Source organism: Quercus lobata, chromosome 4, assembly GCF_001633185.2.
Source record: "Quercus lobata isolate SW786 chromosome 4, ValleyOak3.0 Primary Assembly, whole genome shotgun sequence".
Taxonomy (NCBI): Eukaryota; Viridiplantae; Streptophyta; class Magnoliopsida; order Fagales; family Fagaceae; genus Quercus; species Quercus lobata.
In genome coordinates this window covers 94,005,472-94,029,052 of record NC_044907.1, presented here as the reverse complement: position 1 = coordinate 94,029,052, position 23,581 = coordinate 94,005,472, and the positions used below count along the sequence as shown (strand labels likewise).

The 23,581-nt window shown below is 34.5% G+C and overlaps 1 protein-coding gene across 2 annotated transcripts; it reads right to left on the bottom strand.

Moving 5' to 3' along the window:
- Positions 1-797: 797 nt before the first annotated feature.
- LOC115986653 (succinate-semialdehyde dehydrogenase, mitochondrial) lies at positions 798-17,658 on the bottom strand. 2 transcript variants are annotated; one of them, XM_031109880.1, is made up of 20 exons: positions 17,400-17,658; positions 17,050-17,163; positions 15,257-15,356; positions 14,845-14,893; positions 14,602-14,689; positions 14,342-14,452; positions 11,872-11,934; positions 11,631-11,741; positions 10,396-10,461; positions 10,192-10,269; positions 10,019-10,096; positions 8,770-8,836; positions 5,897-5,982; positions 5,551-5,583; positions 5,413-5,445; positions 4,338-4,438; positions 2,474-2,559; positions 2,149-2,255; positions 1,995-2,072; positions 798-1,268 (listed from the first exon to the last, which is right to left on the bottom strand). In XM_031109880.1, the coding sequence occupies exons 1-20, from the start codon at positions 17,502-17,504 to the stop codon at positions 1,230-1,232; spliced, it is 1,593 nt and encodes a 530-aa protein (XP_030965740.1). In that variant the 5' UTR covers positions 17,505-17,658; the 3' UTR covers positions 798-1,229. The 2 variants fall into 2 exon arrangements, with proteins under 2 accessions (XP_030965740.1, XP_030965742.1); XM_031109882.1 differs by lacking the exon at positions 17,400-17,658 and adding an exon at positions 17,304-17,392.
- Between the last annotated feature and the right edge of the window lie 5,923 nt (positions 17,659-23,581).

The following is a 23,581-nucleotide window of genomic DNA, read 5'->3' as shown; positions in this document are numbered from 1 at the left end:
AGCTTTGACTTTTTTATGGGTTATAGACTAATATAACTCGTGGCATTTGAGATCTTTCATTATTTAGACAATATGCAATATGGAAAAACAGTGGCGTTTGATACATAATTTGAAATTTGTACTCACACTGCTCTTACATTTCACACCATGGTTACTGGTTAATGCATTCATAATGGCAATTGGATTGGACATTGAAGAAAAGCATGTAGCATCACATCATCTTCATTTTCGCCAAGAGGCTGGGAAAGTATCAGCCCTTAGTGATAATAAGATTGATACCTATATTGTGTATCAAGGTTGGAACAACATTGAGTGTATTAGTGCTACTCAACTTACATTTGAGTCCCACCTTTGTAAAAGTCCTGGGAAGTGAATCAAAACCAGCTGCCAACACTTGGACCAGTAATTTCAATGCTTGAACTAACCTCAACCAAGCTACAAGACCATTGCCCCTACACAACCTTTTTCCACCCATGTTTTGTTGGTGGGATTCGGTTAGTACATTACAAAAGTAATGATTACAAATTCATTTACAAGAGCCTGCTTTATGTTTCTAAAATATTCCCTGCTGGATCTGTGTGCCTGTAATCACAAAGACAAAGTGGCAAATGGTGCAATGCGAGGATGTAGCAAGTACAAAAGCTACATTTATTCTTCTTCTTTTTTTTTGAGGGGGGGGGTTACCAAATTCAAATTTCATAAGAAAACGAGGAGCATTTCTCCTCCAAACCTCCCTAACAGGAGGAAGAGAGGAATTAATACAACACAGACAACTTACAATGGGCCGCAAACTAGGCTAAAGCATGAACTACAGAGTCTAACTCCCCTTTAAAAGTAGATAACATTCACTTGTAATTTACTTAAATGGGTTAACACACAAGATTCACATGTTTATTTTGCCAAAACTCAATTGTGCAGCCAAAACTGTTTTATTGAAAAGATATAAAAATGCACTGGTATTTGCGGGAAGGTAATATTGTCAACCAACCTTCAAGAAAAGAGGGGTTAACAATATTGACCACCAATGTATAATTTAACTCAACTTAATCCTTGACAAGCCTACGCTTATTTTAGATACATGCATAGTATTTAAATCTTGCTCATCTTTTACTGTTGATATTGCACTGTTCCTGCAGACTGTCTGCAACTTAAGCTTAACAGCAGCAGTGTCACTGTCAAGGCTCCAACATGTGCTACATTGAAAACAGTCCAAGCAGAGCCCTTTCATATTAATTGCTGTTCATATTCCCCAAGCACACATATTTCATCTGAAACCATTGTATGGAAAGATGTATCAAAATGACAGCACAGATATAAGCAGATTGATATATGGTCATTAGTGACTTCCATAAAGGAACAAAACTTTTGAGCCAATATGGAAAATGTATTTAATAAGTAGATAATTCAAGAACTTCAGCAGATTGAAAAGCAAGGGAAAATTACATGCAATTGCCCCATTGTAGTGTTGTTTTCAAAGGGCTGTTCCCGGATTAGGTAATTACAAAGAGATGCCTTACTGACAACAGCTATCCTAAATTATATAATTTAAAAAGTCAATACTGCCCTCAAATAAATTAAGTATATCTAGCAACCCATCAAAGGAAAGATTGAAGTGTTGTTGGCAGTTTTAGATTATTGTTTGAAGTCTTGAATTCCAACTTCTGATTTTGAAGAAATTCCTTACTTGACAGACAGCATGAAAATTAGTAAACAGAAGCAACATACATAAAGATGCATATTTATTTCAATATTTGTTACTGTTAAATAGAAAATTATTCCCATAAATCAGATTGTCGATCAAAAACTTATTTGATAAGTAGCAAATTATTGAGAACCTAATTGAATACTAGTAAATGGTGGACACACACAACATGAAGAGAAGATTCCCCTCTCCCCTCACCTCCCCCCCCCCCCCTCTTTTTTTCTATTCTGGCGACAAAAATAAAAACCAAAAAACAAAAAGAGTTGCATTAGGACATTGTCAGTAAGCTTACTTCCAGGTATTCGTCCATCCCATACTTGGAACCTTCCCTTCCAAGACCAGACTGCTTGACACCTCCAAATGGAGCAACCTGCATTTGAACATACTTGTGACAAGCTAGCTACAATAATTTCTTAATCTGTTGGTGGGTGCAGGATGAAACCAACCTCTGTAGAAATTATGCCTTCATTGATACCAACAAGTCCATATTCAAGAGCCTCAGACACACGCCACGAACGTTGTATGCTGTTTGTAAATATGTAAGCAGCCAAACCTACGAAAGTATAGAGGAAAACAATCAACCACGAAACTGAATAGTGAAGAAATAACAAAAAATTGAATCAATATGGAATAACTTAAGCAGAAATGTAACGCAAATGAGTTTTAATTGACCAAGGAAGAGAGAGAGAGAGAGAGAGAGAGAGAGAGCAGGATATTTTGTATGTTTTGAATTTCTTGCATTAAAATATAAATCATGTCCAGAAAAAGAACCTGCATTGGTGTCATTAGCAAGGCGAATAGCTTCTTCCTCTGTTTTAAACAGCAATAAGGGTGCCACAGGTCCAAATACTTCCTCTCTGACACATGACAAACAGCTTAAGCACATAAAAACTAACATACAAAAATTCATCCAGTTAAAAGAACTAAGAAAAACATTTTAAAGCACATAACAAGCCAATACTTTTCACTTAAATACACTGTTCGGTCCTAAAGTTTACCAGAGCAATTTTAGTCATTTAAGTTTAAATATTAGGGACTAAAAATGATCACTTTAAGTTTGTTAAGGACTAAAACTGATCACTTTAATATTTAGGAACTAAAATCACTCATGGGCTAAAATTTGGGACCGACAATGTATTTTGTCCTTTTATTTCTTCAAACCCAGGAGTATCCCCAATCACACAAACAATCTAGACTTAGGAGTTGAACTCATTACCGCTGACACCATAGCAGTGCAAGCAATCTACACTCTACAACCAGCTCAATTCGTTCAGAACCCAGTAATTAGTGTACTGAGACATGGGTATACATGCCCCACTCACATCAGTCAATTATTCACAGTTGATACCAAAAAAATGCAAGCAGAATTTTTTTTTTTCAGTAAAAAAGAAACTTTGTTTAAATTTTTCTTAAAATAAAAAATAACAGATTACTGATCATCAAATTCCAAGTCCAAGGTGTATTGTGGGAAAAAAAAAAAACTTTGCCAAACCAAACATAAAATATGGCTACAAAAATAAAATAAAATAAAAATTTATCTAAAAAAATTTATTTATTAATTAACTAAATTGCAGTATCCATGTCATGTCTTAATTTTTCAAGAATTGTCGTATCACTGTGTTCCATGTCATGTCCATGTCTCTGATTCTCACCAAAACAAAAGGGGGAAACAAGGATTTTGTAAAACATGGACAATTAAGTCCAGCTTGCTCACTCAATTTCACTTTTTGATCGCTTTATGCAAAATCAAGGATAACACTCCTAAATGAGAGAAGTTCTACTAGCAACAACGAAACAACTCCAAATTCTAATGATTAGTCTTGACACAATTCATGAACAACTCAAAGCTAAACAAAGTTAGCAGTTTGGTTTTCACCTAAATTCCTAGTCTTGTTTAGGAAAATTGGGTTCACCCATCTTATGCATATTGAATAGCTCATATTTGGGATAACTTTCCAAACCCATAATTGACCTGCATTTGACACAAATAATTACCCCCTTTGACAATATAATGATTCAACCCAATATGGCAAACAACTAGATTAACGTTATAATACTACTTTTTCAACTAGATCTTTCATGGCAATATTTTAAGACGTTGAGTTTGCATTATAACAAAAGGGAGTGTAAGTGGTCTAATATTCTAAATAAAACGTTTGATAAAACAAATTAAACTTGTTAGTTTCATGTTAGATCAATAGGTAACCCGAGTGAACCAAACTTATTTCACACCAACCATGTCGGCCATGCCATGTCATGTTACTTGTACAACCTTTGAATTCCGTAAAGGTTTGGCATTCTGAGAAAATAAACAGATCATGTTCAAGACTTCAAGTTCACACACTTATTTGTGTTCTTGCCTCTCAACTTTTTTTCTTTTTTCTTTTTCTTCTGACATCATGTTTGAATTGAATTGTTTTTTTAGAGACATGTTCAAGTTGCCTCTTGAAACTTGTCCATGACAATTAAAAGGAATGACACCCATATGTGGAATATAATGGCCCAGCTACTGTTGAGGTCACAGTATAAAACATTAATATGGACACAAGAATAAGTGCAATATCATATCCGTGACTAAAAAAAAGTCAAATGTAGAACAACAAATGTAAAAATATTTTAAAAGAAAACCATTCACCTTGATAGAAGCATCTCACTCTTGACATCACCAATAACTGTAGGCTCATAAAAAGTCATACCAAGACTATGTCTTTTACCCCCGAGTAGGACTTTTGCTCCCTTCAAATAAAATCATAATTTATAAGAGTAGCATTATTTCTTAACAAGAAAAGTTCTATTGACTGTCATTTTGTGAGCTATGCCAAATACATTTAAAATTGCAATATCAAGCAAAAAGGAAAATGAAAGGTACATATTATTTGATTTCATTCAATATTCATTACAACCACCTTCAATATGGGAACAAAGTTTTTTTTTTTTTTTTTTTTTTTTTTTTTTCAATCTTCAGGTATTAAAGCAAAGTGTGTGTGTGTGTGTGTGAGAGAGAGAGAGAGAGAGAGAGAGAAGAGGGAAATAAGATAAATGTCAGAATAATAACCGCATTGTGAATGTCATATTCCTGAGAATTACCAACCAACTTCCTGTGCCAAACATCAAAGATGTGACTCACGACTGACTTCCACTTTTACACTTTGTGGTGGTCCACAAGTGGACTTCATGATTGACTCAATATAATGACTCCATGCACATTATATACTGCACATAATTGAGAAGATTATTCAATTGATAAAACACTAACATATAGCCCTATTTTACAGCCAAAGGATAAATAACCATCTACATCATAAATCCTTATGTCAGGTTGAACCCCAAATCTCCACATTTAAAAGGAGAAGTACCACTAAACTACGAGGCCATGATAACAACATGTAGACTTATTGGAGAGATTTGCGACTCTAATATGAAACAAAAAGAAAAAATGAAACAGCACTCAGTACACAGGTAGTGTACAAGCAGTGCATCAAAACTAAAGAAAATATATATTGGAGAGATTTGCAGCTCTAAAATCAATTAAAGATTTACTTGCCATGGTGTCAAGCATCTAAGATGCATGGAGAATGGTACCCAAGTAAGCATCCTTCTTCAGTAGGTACTCAATGATGTTAAGATAATCATATAACATAATGCCGATAAGAAGTTACAACCTCCAAATCAGCAATTACTAATTCAACAGAATAACTGAGTAAACAAACCTTTGAGATTGCATCTTTAATAAATGATTCAACCTGCAAGGAAAATTTAAAAGGCACCAAGATAGAAGTTGATGTCAGTAACTGCAAGATCACAACATAATGCACATTATAAACTGGAAAAATTGAAAGCAAACATACCTTCTGTACTGCAGCTTCATTGATTAAAGGACCCTGTGAGGAAATGAATAGTTAATTCCAAATCTGATTACATCTCATTGGGGAGAAATAGAGGGGAAGATAAAAGAAGTTTAAGAGTAGCCCCTAAAAGCCTTCATTTCTATATTTATGGGTGAATGGAACATCATCTCCAATTTTCAAAACAAGTCATATGATATAGAAAATAAAAGAGATCGATGTCAAATGTTACAAACAAATGAGACGGTATCTCTTTTATAATTTTGTGACTCTAAAGAAAGCATGAAGAATAAAGTAGCTTCAGAAATGGGGGGACCACAACTGTGACACGGAATGTACAAATGCCTACCTGGGCCACACCCTCAGTGAAGCCATCACCAACTTGGAGATTCTGGACAGCTTTTGAAAAAGCATTTGCAAATTTCTCATAGATACCTGCAAAGAAAATCTATTAATTGTGCAAATGGAAGAATAAAAAAGGCTTATTTGGAAGGAATATACCAGAAACTTCTAAAAAATCCAGACAGATGAACCAGTTCAGACCATGTAGTGAAATTTTTTATTGATGAATCAAACATTTTTTTTTTTTTTTTTGAACATAGGGAACCTTTCTAAAGAAGAGCCCTTTGGATTCGCCTCTAGCCAGTAAAACCTACGAGCTCCAACCCACAAAACCAGTTGTTTGAGTAATTCAGGGGCATTCACCCCTGACAAAATAAGCAATTTATGCTCATGACCAGGAGCAAATGAATCAAACTTTTTTTATATTAATATTATTGATGTATCAAACTATACCTTAACATTTGCATGCATTAGAAAAAGAATCAAGTAATTAATGTGAGTCCATATATATATATACACACACACACACACATATATATATATATACACATATATACATACATATACATATATATATATATATAATATATCCACATCTCTAGGTATAATTCATCTTGCTTATTGGGAGTTCATAAGGCCTTAGAGGGTCCAAAACCAAATCAAGAATATAGTAAAAAGACAAAACAGCCTTTCCAAGGTAATTTAATAGTCATGAAATACTTCTTAAGAATTCTTACAATTTGGAAGTTAGACTCTATAGGACAAAATAAACATAAAATAATATTAAATGTTATGACCACCCCAAACTTCCAGTCTTATTCATCTCAAGTCAAACCTTAGCAGATCCAAACTAAGCCCTTGAGCTGCTAAGCTGCTATCATTACTGTTAAATTACCAATTGTCCCAAAAGCTTAAACTATTGAAATATGAGAAATTTAATCATTTAACCACATACTTCTAACACTCCCCCTCATGTGTAGACCAAAACTACCTTTTAATAGGTGAGGCTCAACACATGAAATTTAAATGGGAGGTAGAGTGGAGGAGACAGGGATCGAACTCAAGACCTCCCGCTCTAATACCATGTTAAATTAACAATTGTTCCAAAAGTTTAAGTTATTGAGATATGATAAATTTAATCATTTAACCATATACTTCTAACAATTACCTTACCCATGCAATCCAACCTTTTTTCCCTCTATTTAAAATCATATTGATCCACTTGTTGACCTAAAATTTATACTCTAAATTATTTCACCAATATCTATCAGCTACTATGCTACTACCATAAACCAATAATCAACTAAGATAGGATGTTTTACATACTAAATTACCTGAGGGGGGTTTCAGCTCCATACTAAATCCTATAATTTGAATCTTACTTACTTTCCAAAATTCAAATCACAATTTCACTCATTAAAACTCCTTTAAGCCTTTCACAAACTGCAGATTTCTTTATTGAAATTTTACTCAAGAACCTGAATGACACTATTTGTCTGTTTAGGAATAACTTATCTAGCTTTTTGCTGAAAGTATGTTTAAAGTATACTTGTACCTTGAAAAAAATTGAAAAAAGTGAGAAAAGATAGGAAAAAATGAGGTTTTAAAAAGCTATCCATAAAAGCTTAAAGCTGTTCCCAAACACACCCTATGAAACCTAAAAATTGCATTTGAATCATGAATCAACAAATGCAGTCTACAATTAGTATTATGTTCTCTGCCAAACGCGATATGTTTTAACAAACAACTAAAAAATAAAAAAGGGAAAAGAAGAATCTAATAAACAATACTCAATCAAGATACCAATGTGCATTTGGATAAGCATTTTTGGTAGCTTATTTAGCAAATAAGATAAATCAGCTGTCCAATTTTCTTTTTGTTATTGTGTATGTATTCAACAAGGTGATAGACACCACAGATCTCCAGAAAACAAGAGGGAGAGAAAGAAAATTCTTATTATTGACTTGTCTTTGAAAGAAAACCTTCCACAATTTTTACCCTTGTTCCTTGCCCCTACAGAAAGTAAAAGCTTATACATATAGACATTTAGAAGATTGAGTGTGTGTTTGGGATTGCTTAAAAAGCCAGCTTTTTTTGACTATGCAGCTTATTTTTGCTATTATTCATGAGTCTCATTGCACTTTTTGATACTATTCATGGGCCTACTGTACTATTTCAGCTACCTTTTAGCTTTATCTACAGTACTTTCAGCAAAAAAATTTCAATTTCAACTAAATAAGCTATTCCCAAACAGACACTGAATCTATAACTTTGGAAACATTTGTCAAATATGTAGGTTGTTTGAGGCATAATCCATGAAATTCTCTTTGTTCATAATTTATAACACTTGAGTATAAAATCGTGGGCTAATTGGGTCTGTTTAGTCATGCTTCTATCTTTGGGGGTCTTGGATTCGTTGAGGGTGCTTGGTTCTGTTGGATTTGTATGTCTGTCAGGCCTGCAACAAGGAAGTGTTAAAACTAATCCCACCTTGGTTGGGCTTGAACTTAGTTATGGGTTGCCGTACTAGTTGGGCCTCTCTGCCTACTAGCAATTCCAACTCTCCCCCAAATCAGACTCCCAATGCAATTTGATGTCATTTCTTGTGCCAAGGACTATCCAATGCAGTAACAGGTATTAGCAAGTTCATTATATAATCTTTATAATTGTTATTAAAATGCAGCAAATGTTTAGTGCAAGCATGGCACCAATGATTTGCTATATTGACGTATCTATACATCTATGTCTCCACAAACACTAAGAGTTCACTTACTATATCTAATACTGACAATCTACAAGCAGTCAAATTTAAGCTGAACAATACAATAGCATCAACCAGACAAATTAATATATCTGTAAATGCAATATTTTCATCTATACCTTCTTGCACAAGAACTCTATTTGCACAAACACATGTTTGTCCACTATTACGGAACTTTGCTGCTAGCTGCAACAACAAATTGCATTGTTCAATAAATGAAATATCTAAAATAATTATATTCTGGAACAAAGAATGTAAAAGTAAAACAGAATAATAATATCAACTATCTATCCTTGTTTAAAGAAAAAGGGCAAGAATAGTTAATACTTAATAGTCACCTAAAGCATATAAAGTAAAGAACAAAACTTAAGTACAGTACTTAAGTGTTATTCCTTAGATTCCCCTTTTAAGATTCTGCTATATAGATTTTTTCTCATGAGATGGAAGTGTATTAGCCACATGGCTGAATCTTATGAGGAGAACTTAAGGAACAGCACCTAAGATACTGTACCTAAGTTTTTTCCTAAAATAAAATATAGTTATGCTAAATAGAATCTAACTACTAGCTAGAAGCTAAAACAATAAATTTCAGAAGATCAACGTGATGGAAACAACATCACAAAAATGAACACATTTATGAAAATTACTACAGAAAGAGTAGTTAATTTATCACTGTGGTGGTTAAGCCATATACAAAGAGTTTCACCAATTTAAACGTCATTGACGGTCTTTTTCTTAAGAAATGATGCCCATTTCTTGAAGGAAAATAGAAAACAAAGAATCTCACTTGAGCATAAAACACACATGGGGTTGATATGCCATTCATGTCCAACTTAATGGCACAGCCAAACTCCTAATGTAGGGTTTATAAAAGCAGTGGACATTGCATTAATACAATTTCATATCTTGTATTTTTTAACTCTGGCAGCTTTAGAAACTTCTATTGTCTGAAGTATGTACTTAGTTGGACGCATTGTTGCACATGCACTAGCTTGAGGGCATGCAGAGCAGCCTAAAAAGGAATCAAGTATAATTTGCACCAGTAAAAAGGATATATCCTGCCCCAGAAGTGCCTAGATGGCCTTATGCAGCATCTCAGGTATATCTTATAGGTAAACAAACAACACTGGTTTCATACTCACTCCAGATGCATATTAACTCATGCAATGATATCTAAGATGGAATCAACACCATTACAACCAGTGCCTAGATGGCTTTATGCAGCATCTCAGGTATATCTAATACTGTACATAAACAAACAACAATGGTTTCGTACTCACTCCAGATGCATATTAACTCATGTAATGATATCTAAGATGGAATCAACACCATTACAACCAGTATACATAAAAAATCACCCTAACTTACAGCTCCTTTTACTGCCACATCCAGGTCTGCATCATCAAAGACTATGCAGGGTGCATTGCCACCAAGTTCCAGAGATACCTAGAAAATTCAAAACAAAGGCCATTAGCCACATGGTGATTTCTAGCGCTTTCAACATTGTTAGCTCATGCCCTCATTTCATATACTGTGCATACCCTTTTAACTGTCCCAGCAGCACCTGCCATCAACTTCTTTCCAACTGCTGTTGAACCCGTGAAAGTGATCTTTCTTACCTGAATACATTGAATACAACAAGAACACTTAATGTCACATCATTTTTATATCCTATTATCTAGAAGGATATTGCATGATAGTATCACATGGAGAGGAGATCAGGGCATATATTAAAGGTAAAAAACCTGTGTACTCGCAAGTAAAGCATCCCCGATATCAGCAGCATTTCCCATAACCACATTGACAACTCCCTAGACAATTAAGAAATCAGTATGCATTAGAAGCAAATGAAACTACAGAAGAACTATCAGTTGGTCAAGAAGAAGAAAAAAGAAAAAGCACCATAGTCTAAGCCACATTCTAGAAACTTGGGCTTAGGCCAACGCTTCAGATTCCTGAGACCAGCATCATTTTAATTAATGTATTTTTAGTTTGAGCTTTAAGGATGTCATGATTCATGATTTTCCTATTGTAAGCTGAAAAGAAAAATTCACATATAGGACATGCCACCCACACAATTAGTTAGGCCCAAAAGCTCTATATCTTTTCTAATTTCTATATATAGTTTAGTCCTTGATGTATGTTTTTTTGGCCTAGGATAGGAATAGTGTTTTTTCAATGATTCAATGCTGGGAAAGCACCTTAGAGTATGTACAGTGAATTTTTTTCATTTTAGAGTAACATTTGAATGCCATTAATAATGGCAACCCAAACCAAATAAGTATCCAACATACACAAGCCAACTCAAAGACCAAGTAGGGGTAGAAGTACAGGCCGGGCTGGGTTAGGGCCAAGTTTGCACCTCAGATTGAGCCAGAGATGAGCACAGCCTGCCCAAGTTTTATCCCTACTGGAAACATAAATAAGTATCTAAATGAAAACCACTATGATGCAGAACAACCAGAACAAAATGAAACAATAGAAAAATAAATGGATATGACCTAAGAATCAACACCTAAACCTGACTTGGAGTCGGCACCAAATAGGGAAACCACTAGGAGTCAGCACCTAAAATGGACCTAGAGTCAACACTGGGTGGGCCTGGAGTTAGCACTAGACCAAAGAGAGACCAAACAACCATTTTTTTCATTTATCAAAATATGAACTATCTCTTCAAGGAGTACAATAGGTTGCTTATAAAGGATTGCTAAACCCTAGTTCTAATTGGCTAGGAAACCCTAAATGCCTTATTACAAAAATAACCTTGCATCCAAATTAAAATACTAATAGCCTAATAACTACAAGGACCTAAAATATAAAAATTCAATTGACTTGCAAACATAAATAATACTAAATAAAAATTTTCTTGCATCTCCTGCATCAACAACACACTTTTTTTTTTTTATATAGATAATGGAAGTTTATTGACAAGAAAAGAAGCAATGCGTTCGCATGTATGCAGATAAATAAAAGAAATTACTGGTGGTATTCCGGCCTGAAGAGAGAGCTCAGCCGCTGCTAAAGCTGTGAGGGGTGTGAGTTCAGAGGGTTTTATGACTACTGTACAGCCACATGCAAGTGCAGGACCAACCTGATACAGGTGAGGCACAGAAAGGAGATTTTGAAAATGAAATTCAGTCATTAAAGTTATCGAATCCTAAAACAATTTAAGGATATGCACCAGAGGATATTAGACTGTAATAATCCTAAATTAAGCACACCTTTCGAGTAATCATAGCCAAGGGAAAGTTCCAAGGTGTAATTGCACCAACAACACCTACAGGCTGCAAAATAAAACTTACAAATAATCTTAAATAAGAGATCAAATATAACAACTGGTAATAGGATATGCTTTAAAACATATCAAGAAATCTCCATAAAAAATATTATGTTAAAATTGTCAATCAAGAGCAAAATCATCAAAGGTCATCTTTCCAACCACCACCGGTACAAGAAGGTAATTCAAAGATGCAACAGTTCAGAAAAAGGACACTAAAGCAAAAATGGAAAGTGAATGCTAGTAACTGCTCTGTGTGGATTGTAAAGACTTGAATATCATGTGAAAGCAGGTTATCTTTAATACTGGTATTCCTTACTATCCTAAAAAGTCTTAGAGAGCACAAGGGCTGTGCTAGGAAGACCAAAAACATTCCATCAATGTTACGAACCCGGTGGTTCCTAATGGAGATTGATGGGAATTATAGGGAAATGGATGGGGATTGTAGGGAAATTGACTTAATTCGAGGTAGTCACCCTCCATAGAGAAAGAGAGAGATTAAGAGAGAGAAATGCACTAACAAATTGGTTTATTCTTCATTGATTCCTCATATTGGATTACAATCATGTATTTATAGGAGACTAGCTCTAATCTCATTGGTCCACATGGCCTCATCCTATTGGTTCTATTATTCCCCATGTGCATTAGTAATTCCAACATGTGCTAAATGTGATTAACATGCTTGGAATTGTAACTAACTAACTAACTAGGTTCTATTATTCCCCATGTGCATTAATAATTCCAACATGTGCTAAATGTGATTAACATGCTTGGAATTGTAACTAACTAACTAACTAAATCTCAATACAACAATTATTATCCATATGCTTATAGCATTCCTAACATTTCCCTCCCCTTGAAAACACCTTGCCCACAAGGTGTTGTTGTGAAATAGCATCTTCATCAAAGGAGATCTTCCAATGGACCAATACCGTAGTGACATTTTGATCACCATATTCATGCATTTCTCTTTGACAAGCGGTCCGGTGCACATGAAGGTTTCTTCTTCGTAGATCTTCAAACTTTGCTCAAATTCTTGAGGCTTCGATGGTTCTTCAATCTTCAAGGTCTCATTGGTTCTTTGAACCTTGAAATGTTCTAGTATCCTCAAGACCTCATTTGATTCTAGAACCATTAGAATTCTTGGAGCTTGTATCTTGGATTCTTGGATCACCGACACTTGGATTGCCAATTCTTGAATCATAGACTCTTGAATGGAATCCTCCATTGGTGCATCAAGAATGGGTTCTTGGAAGATCATCATCACCTTCTTTGTTGATTCTTTTGACTGAACTTCAAGGGCAGCGTGTACATGTACATCATCATCCACTTTGACACAAAAATCAACATCTCGGCTTGCAACAATAGTAGTAGATTCTTGGAACTTGATTTGTTCTTCGAGTTTCATTGAATCAAGAGATTGTATCTCCTCTTCCGTCATGTTCTCGAGACCCTCTTGCAATCTTGAGAGCTCCTCCTTCATGGCCATGTTAGATTCATCCAAGGCCTTCATCTTCTTTGAAATATCCTTAGATTCTTCTAAGGCTTTGTTCAACAGTCCTTGTATTTTTTCCAAAAGTTTTCTTTCATCACAATTGCTCGTCTCTGGATCAACGGCTCTGATACCATTTGTTACGAACCCGGTGGTTCCTAATGGAGATTGATGGGAATTATAGGGAAATGGATGGGGATTGTAGGGAAATTGACTTAATTCGAGGTAGTCACCCTCCATAGAGAAAGAGAGAGATTAAGAGAGAGAAATGCACTAACAAATTGGTTTATTCTTCATTGATTCCTCATATTGGATTACAATCATGTATTTATAGGAGACTAGCTCTAATCTCATTGGTCCACATGGCCTCATCCTATTGGTTCTATTATTCCCCATGTGCATTAGTAATTCCAACATGTGCTAAATGTGATTAACATGCTTGAAATTGTAACTAACTAACTAACTAGGTTCTATTATTCCCCATGTGCATTAATAATTCCAACATGTGCTAAATGTGATTAACATGCTTGGAATTGTAACTAACTAACTAACTAAATCTCAATACAACAATTATTATCCATATGCTTATAACATTCCTAACAATCAACTGGATGGAAAACACGGATACTAGACCATGGACTCTCAGGCAGTTCTGCAAAGAATCTTCAATCTTGCATCTATATTAGACCTGCATCCTTAACATAGTTGTGTCACATGTTGATCTTTTTTTTAATCTTTTTGATGTTGCTCTTTAAAGCACTAATATCATTTTGAGATTAAGACCCAACTCCTTGACAGTGTTTTCCTCAAGCAAGGATGAGACATTTTATGTATAACAGACAACTGAAAATTAGACAAAATACTTAAACTTATAGAGGATAATGATATAGAGCTCAAACCATCAAGAAATGAATAAGCACACCTGCTTTAAAACAAACAATCGACGATCAGGCAGAGTTGCCGGAATTATATCACCATATATACGTTTGGCTTCCTCCGCAGAGAACTCAATAAAACCAGCCCCATAGCTAACCTGTTAACTAAGTCCATTACATAATATGTTGCAAAACAATTGATGACTTATGCAGCCAAAATAATATAGTTGATGATGAAAACAGGAAGATATAGTGTCCAAGCCCAATGCTCAGATATCAGCAAAGTTAGAAGGAGAATAGGAGATACCTCACCCAGGGATTCTTTCAGAGGTTTTCCTTGCTCTAAGGTTATAAGCTGTCCAAGATCTTCTTTATGGGCAATTAGTAGATCATACCTTGAAATTCATGTAGAAAAGTCTAATATTAAAATTTGCAAAAGTATAAAGTTTCCCAGCCAGCATTTTGGAGGATCTATTTATGGAGATTAATATATTGTGTATCTTACAATAAAACCAACGGGTTTACTAGATTCAACAGATAGCTAACATACCATTTCCTTAGATATTTGCTCCTTTCGGTAGCTGTCAGTTTGCTCCAAGCTACACAGATAGATTGTATATACATTACATTAGTTAAAAAAAAAAAAAATTCAAAAGTGTATTTTACGTCCCAATATTGTCAAAAATATCAAGCACAACCTCAGTCCATTTAAGTATAAGGTTTGAATAACATTAAAAAGTATTATTAGTTAGAACAATTATTTCCTTAAATAATCATTACTGAAAGTAATATAGTTAGAACAATTATTGATGTATTGGTTAAACTTAAAGGTTTGAATAACATTAAATTTTAAAAAGATGTAGTATATGTCAAGCATAGAAGCACCAATGGTTTTGTCTAACAAGTTATGCCAAAGCCCAGAATATAACATAATCAGAGTGGTTCAATCTAAAAGTTCATACAATAAAATGCCTCATATGCTGAAGATATCGCATCGTTTGTCTCCTTCTGACCCATGCATGGGATATCTACTATAACTTCACCAGTTGCTGGATTGCAAACCTGCCATGACATAGAATAGGTGTGATTTTTGTTATGGAAAAAAAAATGGCACTTTTAAGGCATATTAGATAAAAGAAAAATTCATTTGGAATATAATAAAAAGTGCAAGCAATGCCAGTCTATATCATGGTTGGTGTTCATTTAGTATAGCTTATTTCATTGTTTTACCCTGTTAAAAAAAATATAAATAATAAATAATATTGCATGTCTCTGTACTTAGTGTTATATTCTGTTCATAGCAATCCCAAGCTTGGAAAAAGAGGAGGGTTATGGTAGGTTGACAGCTAGAGTAAAAATTATTCCTATAAAATGAATGGATCCACTACAAATACATGTTGGAGCCCCCCCTTCTAAAAAAACATACACATGGCCAACCTTGACTGGTTTCTTAAGGATCCATAACTGGCCAAAAACTCTGGGACTAAAGCTTGATTGTTGTATTGTTATTTTGTTGTTATTTTACCATATAGATAAAAATAAATAAATAAATAAAAAGCTATGTAAAAGTACAGCCATACCTTGAAAAATACAAAACAATACAAAGTTGAACATTCTCTTTTAAGATGAAAATACTCTAAACCATTTGGGCACCTAGATATGAAAGTATTCATCTTCTTTTCTTTTTTGACAAATGAGGGTATCCAAATCTCTTCAAGTATCCATTCATCTTTGGAAACCTAAGACTAAAGCAAAGCAAGAAGCTTCCTTGGCCCAACAATAAGTGTCCATATCAGTTTCTTATGTGCCAATGAGCACAGGAAAGTAAGATGGAGGGTGAGGTTGTTCAAGGCCCACTAGATGCATGTATAACTTACCAAACTTTTTTATTTAAAAAAATGGTTATTATGCATTCGATTAAGGTTAAGGAGGTGATTGACAGAGCCTAAAACAACATAAGTAGTAAAATGTGTGTGTGTGTGTGTGTGTCAATTATAATGATGTTGGTTATGATACAATCACCTCCTTAAAAAGAAAAGAGCAAGCGATGTCAATATATCATATAAAATGTCATTGTCTTTTTTCAATGGAGACCCCTGTATTCTTTTTCGTCATTCAAATTTGGATACTTAACAAATTTATGAGGACACCTATATTATTTTCCGTCATTCTATCATATCCAAAATCATTTATCTTTTTCATCTTGGAATAAAATGAAAAAAGCAACTGATGCATCTTTTTTATTTTTTATAGAAAAAACTGATGCCAATCTAGAGCATGGTTGGTAATCATTTGGCATAGCTTATTTTCGTAGGTTTATTATCCTTAAAAAAACTTTGTCTGTGTTTGTACTAGTGTCATATGTAGATCAATGTAAAATTAGTCACTTTATTATGAATGGATCTACTACATACACACTTTGGGGCATCCCCTACTTTAAAAAATAAAATAAAATAAAAAGAATACATGTGAAGGACCTAACTAGTTTGTTAAGGATCCATAACGGACCCCAATATTATTTGTTGAGCGGTGATAGCTACACACAGCTGAAATTGAAACATGATTTCAGCTAAAACTGTGAAATTGGTATCACCATTTAACAATTATAACTGTTATAACTGAAATTGTATTTTCACAAGTTGTGTATAACAATAATTAGCGTTATTTGTTAAGAATCCATAGCAGACCCAAAGTTCTGTTATTGTTACATGCATTCAATAAGAAATTGACAGGAAAAAAAAAATTAAATAGAGACCTTGATAGTTTTTCTGTCATGGGAATCAACCCATTTCCCAGCAATGAGGCCTTGGCTTCGTAACAAGCCCGAATTCTTGAGCCGAGCAATAACATTCTCAGCCTCCGTACTCATCTGCCAATACAATAATAACAATACCCTTTATTAATTTTAGTGTTAATGTTATCCAAAACACTATGATACTTAGTTTGATTCAAAATACAAACAAATTACTAAGTAAACAAACAAACCCAGATAATATTTTTACCACATACTCTGAAAAATCAAATAGAAGCTAACGATCAAATCACAGATTTAGAGAGAGAGAGAGAGAGAGAGAGATATGGTATTTATGTATGGTAAGTTCTTGCCTGGTGGCGAGTGAGGAGAGAAGCAGAGGGTCGAAGAGAAAAGGAATGCGAAGAAGGCGATAAAAGCTTGGTGAATGTGTGCGTTGCTCTCATCAACGTGCTCATATCTATGTATCTCTCACTCTTTGTGTGTCTCTCTGTCTCTCGCTGAAGAGCCGGCGAGTGTGTGTGTATGAGTGTGAGTTTTGGTTTGCTAATATTGAGGTTGTTCCGACGCGTAGCTGAATCTATTTGACTATTTTTTTAGATATGGACAGGTGTACTTGGTACTTACTACACTCTGTGTTCGCTGTTTTTAGTCTATCTCATGATTAATTAATGGTGATATTTGTATTTTCATTTGAAGATAACTTCCGCATAATTGTATTTTTAGTCCATTTTTGTAGTTATTGTCTTTTTTCCAAAAATATTCATATTTTAATTAATTTATCTTTTTTTTATATTTAAAAATAAGGTTAAAATCATAAAATTGATAAAAAAGAATTATAAAAAAAACCTTTCCATTTTATAAAATTACTCCATGTTCTATAAAACTTCTTCGTGTCCCATGTATACAACCAAAATTACCCTCATGTTCATATAAAATAAAATAAAAACCTAAAAAAAAGAATCTCATTGCACGTGCATGAGACTCTTTTTTTATTTTGAATTTAATATAATTTTTTAATTTGAATTTATCTATTATTAGAGAGATTACACGTGAAGGAAATTTTAAGAAACTAAAATTTAGAATTTGAAAATGAGTAAACTGTTGGGTTAGGTGTGTGTTAGTTTTTAAAAGAAAAACAATGTGTCAAACGTGCATGAGATATATTTAAATAGATAGTGTACTAACTTAAATATATATATATATATATATATATATATATATATATGAAGGATTCAATTTGTAACGACCCCAAAATGATGTTGGGTTCGCACGTTAAGCGCCCAAACAATATAATTTGTTGAGTATGGGTTTGAAAAGCTAAGCCTTGGTCACCGGACGATGGTTAGCCATGGTGTTCATGCAGAACTAAACCATGTTCACTCGAGAAGTCTTTCTCCTCGATACGACCTGGGAGGCTCTGGTTCTTGGCCTTTTTTCCCGGCCCCTTTCTTTGGACTGCTTATTTTTCCTTTTATATTAGCCTTTACTCCCCTTCCAACGTCCACGTGTAGGTTCAACTTTCCAGGACTGATACTTGTCCCATCAGCCCATACCCAAAGTGGTTGGGGGTGGTTGTAAAAGCTAAAAAGCATTGCTCTGTCTAGCGCAGAGTATTTAATGGCAGTAATGGCAGCCTTTCTTTTGTCCTTTGTCGCCATACTGTATAATTTTTACATATATAATTTAAATATTATTGATAGTCATTTTTATATATTTTTTTAAGCTCTTTAAAAAGTCTTGTAAGAATATTATTAGGTAGAAAATATAAATTGTCCATTTTTTTTTATTTTTTTGGGTTCATTAATTGTAGACTTTTTTGTTTTTTAACGTAATAACTCACTTGGATGGATATTTATGATATGGTCTCACGTTTTACTCCAAAATTAAAAAATAACTCTCTCTAAAAATAAATAATTTAGGACATATGGTGCAAAATTAGACTTCAATTATAGAATCTAATTGAATTTTATCTAAGCTTTACCTATTAATATATATATATATAGATATAGATATAGATTATCCAATTAAGGTAAGAAATTGTTATTTTGGTGTTTTAATATCTTTTGGTAATCTATTTTGCTTTAAGTAAGTCTACTTAATAATAATAATAATAACAATAATAATAATAAAGCACAATTCTTTTCATAGCACGTTATCTGCAGATCTTTTCTTTTACAATTGTCTTTAAGTTTGCTATGAATCTTGTCAATCTCTGAAAGAAATTTTCTCTGATTGCAAAGTTTTTCTAGAGCAATGAGCACATGCTGATAAATTTCTCCCAAGGAAGCTTGCTGCAAAGTTATTTTTTGGGGATTCATCATGCATAGTGTTTCATCCCCTAATGGTTCTGGAAGGGAGTTGAGAAAGGTATGCTTGGCATTAACATCATCCATACCATTAAAAGAGTAGTATCTCCTTGACATTCTGTCAAAATGTTTCTCTAAATCTTTCCTTTCAAATGATCAACATTTCATCAGCAAGAATTCTTCTCATGCTACTTCCATATAATGGGTTGCAGAACCAAGAAATTCATTATGGACATTCATGAAGAAATCTTCTAGTGTGTTGCATTGAGCTACCTGTCATTGCTTGTATTCACCTAAATTATTATTATTATTATTGTACTTCCATTTTATTTTCATTTTTAAGCTTAGCCAAATGAGTACACAATCCTTTTATCGGTTTATTTTCCTAAATTTTTGTTTTGAATTTTCATGCTTACTAACAGTAGAAATGGAAAATTTTTTACCAATCACAAATTTCCACTTCATGCTACAATCAATTCCAAAATATTATGTGGTACTTAGTGGGTCCCAATATTGTTATGAAAAGTTACTTAATAGTACAAATTACAAAGAATATCAAAGGAGGTGATTTTATTAAGAAGAAAACCTTGAATTTTCATTAAAAATATTTAGTCATGATTGACAATAAGAACATCATAAAAGCGTGAAGAAACATCATTTATCTATACCAATAAACCTCTAAGATTCCATTCAAAGGTCACTAGACAGAGGCCTCGTCCAAAAATTTATTTCCTCTCATTTTACTTGGCTACGAAAATAAATATTTTTAATTGATATATTATAGGAAAAATATTTCTTAAGAGATAAGACATAAGGGTATCAATAAATTAAGGATAAAACTTAGGAACAATACCTTTCCTCACTTAAGATTGAGTCATATGAGTACTTAACTAAATTATATACTTTTATTCCATGAGAAAAAACTCAAATGATAGAATCTTAATAGGGGAACCTAAGGAACAGCACTTAAGTACTGTACCTAAGTCTTGCCCATAAAGTAATACAAGTTACAATCTCTTTCTTCTCAACTAAATAAAAAATACATTTATATTTATTTCTCATCCTTCCAATTTTCTAACAAACACATGACAGAAAACTGAAATCTTACCCTCATTGATTAGTTTACTTTAAAGGAGCGTTCATTTTTACATATGGCCCCAAGTTTAATTACTTGAGCATAAGTGCACCATCTAACACTTCCAAGTATTTCTGGATATTTTTTTCTTTCTATTTTTTTTTTTTATCATTTTATTCAAGTTGGTCAAGTTTTTACATGTTACTAAATTTTAAACATCGTTTCGGCAAAGTTTTGAATTACATCCCATTATAAAAGCTACTTGTAACTTGCAAGTTCAATTACTGAATTGTAAGCAATTAGGGATGGCAAAAAAACCCCGACCCAGTCCGACGCACGAAGCAAATGGGGCAGATTCGGGTTTAATAAACTTAACCTGTAGCGGGTTCAGGTCGAGTTTGGGTATTATGCAAACCCGGCACAAACCTGACCCGTATATATAATATTATTAAAAAAATTTAAAAGCCTAGGTATAAATACTACTATCACTTCTAAAAACATTTCCTTAACCCTAATTTCCACCTCTCAGCCACCTCTCTCTCCTTCACTCTTAGCCACCCCTCCCTTTCCCTTAGTCTCTCTCTCTCACTTGCTACCGCCAGTCCCTCCTCCACCTCACTAGTCTCGTCAGTCCCTACCTCTCTCACCAAGTGACGAGGTGGCTCATCCACCTCGCCGCAGAGATTGCTAGCTCCTCCCTCACCACGACACTCACTCGTCCCTCTCGCTGCAAACGCTACTCACTCCTCCACCTCACCGTAGACACCACTCCTTCCTACTTACCTCTCTCACCTCGCCTTGATTGAAAAAAGGAGGGAATTTTGTTGGTTTTTCGTGGTTCTGCTTTGGAGTTTTTGAGGAGTTGAAATAGAGGTAGGCTTACACTATGAAGGAGGGATCTATATTTTTATTTTTATGAAAGATCTGATCTATATTTATATGGTCTTAAACTTTGATCTGTTCGGAGTTTTTCATGGTTCTGTTTTTGGAGTTTTTGAGGGGTTGAAATAGAGGTAGGCTTAGACTTTGATTTGATCTGTATTTTTTTTTTTTTTGTTATTTTGATGAAAGATTTGATCTATATTTATGGTCTTAGACTTTGATTTGTAGTATTGAGCAGAATATTTGTGCTTTTTACTTTGTTTTGCATGGTTCTTGTGATGGTTTCTATTCTACACGGTTTAAAGATTCAAACAAATATTTTTTTTATTGGGCCATGGATTAGGCCTTAGGTGGCGGGGCCCGTGGAGCTTGACCGGGTGGGTTTGGGGTTAGAAAAAAAACCCGTTTATTAAATGGGATGGGTTCGAGTTTCAGAGTCAGGTTGCGGGTCAAATTTGGGCATAAAGAAACCCGCCCCAAACTCGACCCATTGCCATTCCTATAAGTAGGGATGGCAATTTTTGCTCGACCCACGGGTACCTAGCCTGGCTCGACCTAATGGGTCGGGTTTTACCTAACTCAGTAAAGAATAAGGTCGGGTTTGGGTTTTTTAAAAAAAAACCCCGAAACGAGTCCGAGCCGAGTTCGGGTTTTATTAAAACCCGGCCCGAACCCGGACTCAGACCCGACCTAGTTATATACTTATATCCTAAATTACTAAAATATCCCTATATGTGTGTGTATATATAAATATATATATATATATATATATATATTGACCCTAAAACTAAAATTTCAGCTCATACTCACTCACAGCCGCCTCCCCCTCTCATCTCACTCGGACTCAATTTCATCTCACAGCCACCTCTCTTCTCTCCCACTCTCACTCACTCTCAATCTCACAATTCACAATCTGAGTCAAAGAAACTTCTTGCAGCTGCCTCTATGTGTCTAATTTACTATTCCTACAAATTCATCCATAGAAAGTTAGCAAAAATGCTAGTACAAACAACACAAAGCCAGCCAATTAAAAGCTAACCCCATTATGCACCACCAGCAATAAATGGCATACCTGATAAGCTTCTGGACCCTCAGCATTAACACTAGCATGAAAAACCACATATTGCATGTCTGTCAATGTGCAAACAGTATCAAAGAGAAGCTTTGGCCTATCTTTACTCTAGATAGTAACCACAAAGTAGTCTTTGTCGTGCCAATTGACAACATTCACATTAGGTCTTTTGTTCTCATCCAAGGCATCATCGTCAACTCGTTCATAATCCCTACCATCAAACATCATCTGATGAAGCCGTCTCGCAGTGTGTTTGATCCCATGAGACACCATAGTCTTAGCTTCACTGGATTTGCTGTTGCCTTAAGTACATTCCCACTACCAACAATAACAATGGCGGACACAGCAATGCCGTTGAGTTCTTCTTCAGGTCTCGTGGCATTCAACCTCTCTTCAAGTCTTGTTGGGCTTCAATTCTTTTTTTGTTCTTTTTTGGTTGGGCCACAATTTGGGCCCCTGCATGGGCCCAAATTTGGTTGGGCTAAAAGGGGCTCGCGAGGCTCTGTGAGCGGATCTAGGCTTCGAAAAAAAATTCATTTAATAATCGGGCAAGGTTCGGGCCAGCAAGTCGGGTCCAAGTATGAAAAAACCCAGCTTGAACCCGGCCCATTGCCATTCCTACCTATAAGCAATTGCTGGTTTTTCTATAGTTACCTAAATCCATGGAAGCTAATTTCTTATCACACAACCCAATATTGATTAAATGCATGGTATAGTTTTAGGGATTAATTACCATTAAAATAAAATAAAATGCCTAATCCAAGTAGCTATCTTTTGGCATTTAATCTCTTCTTTTATTTCCCTCATATCCCTTTTCCACCTATGATAATGCTTCAAATACATAAATATTTTTAATTAATAAAGAGAGGCCTCTCTCTTCCTCGTTTCATTCTCAGAAATTAGAATCACTTTGACAACAATTATAGATAATTTTTTTACTCGACTAATTTGCCAACTATGTAAGAAACAACTTTTTTAACATGGTTCCTTTCTCCTAAAACGGTTAAGGATGGTATATAAGAGGAACTCCCAAATATTTGTTCACTAGATGATGTTCACTGAAAAGACATCAAGGGGTTTCTCATTACATTGCAACCTCATGTCTCAGATTTCTTCTGAATTACCAAACATTACAAATTAAATTCCAAAAATAGCACAACATTTTTTGAATTGCTGCTTTGTAAGGGATCATGTGAA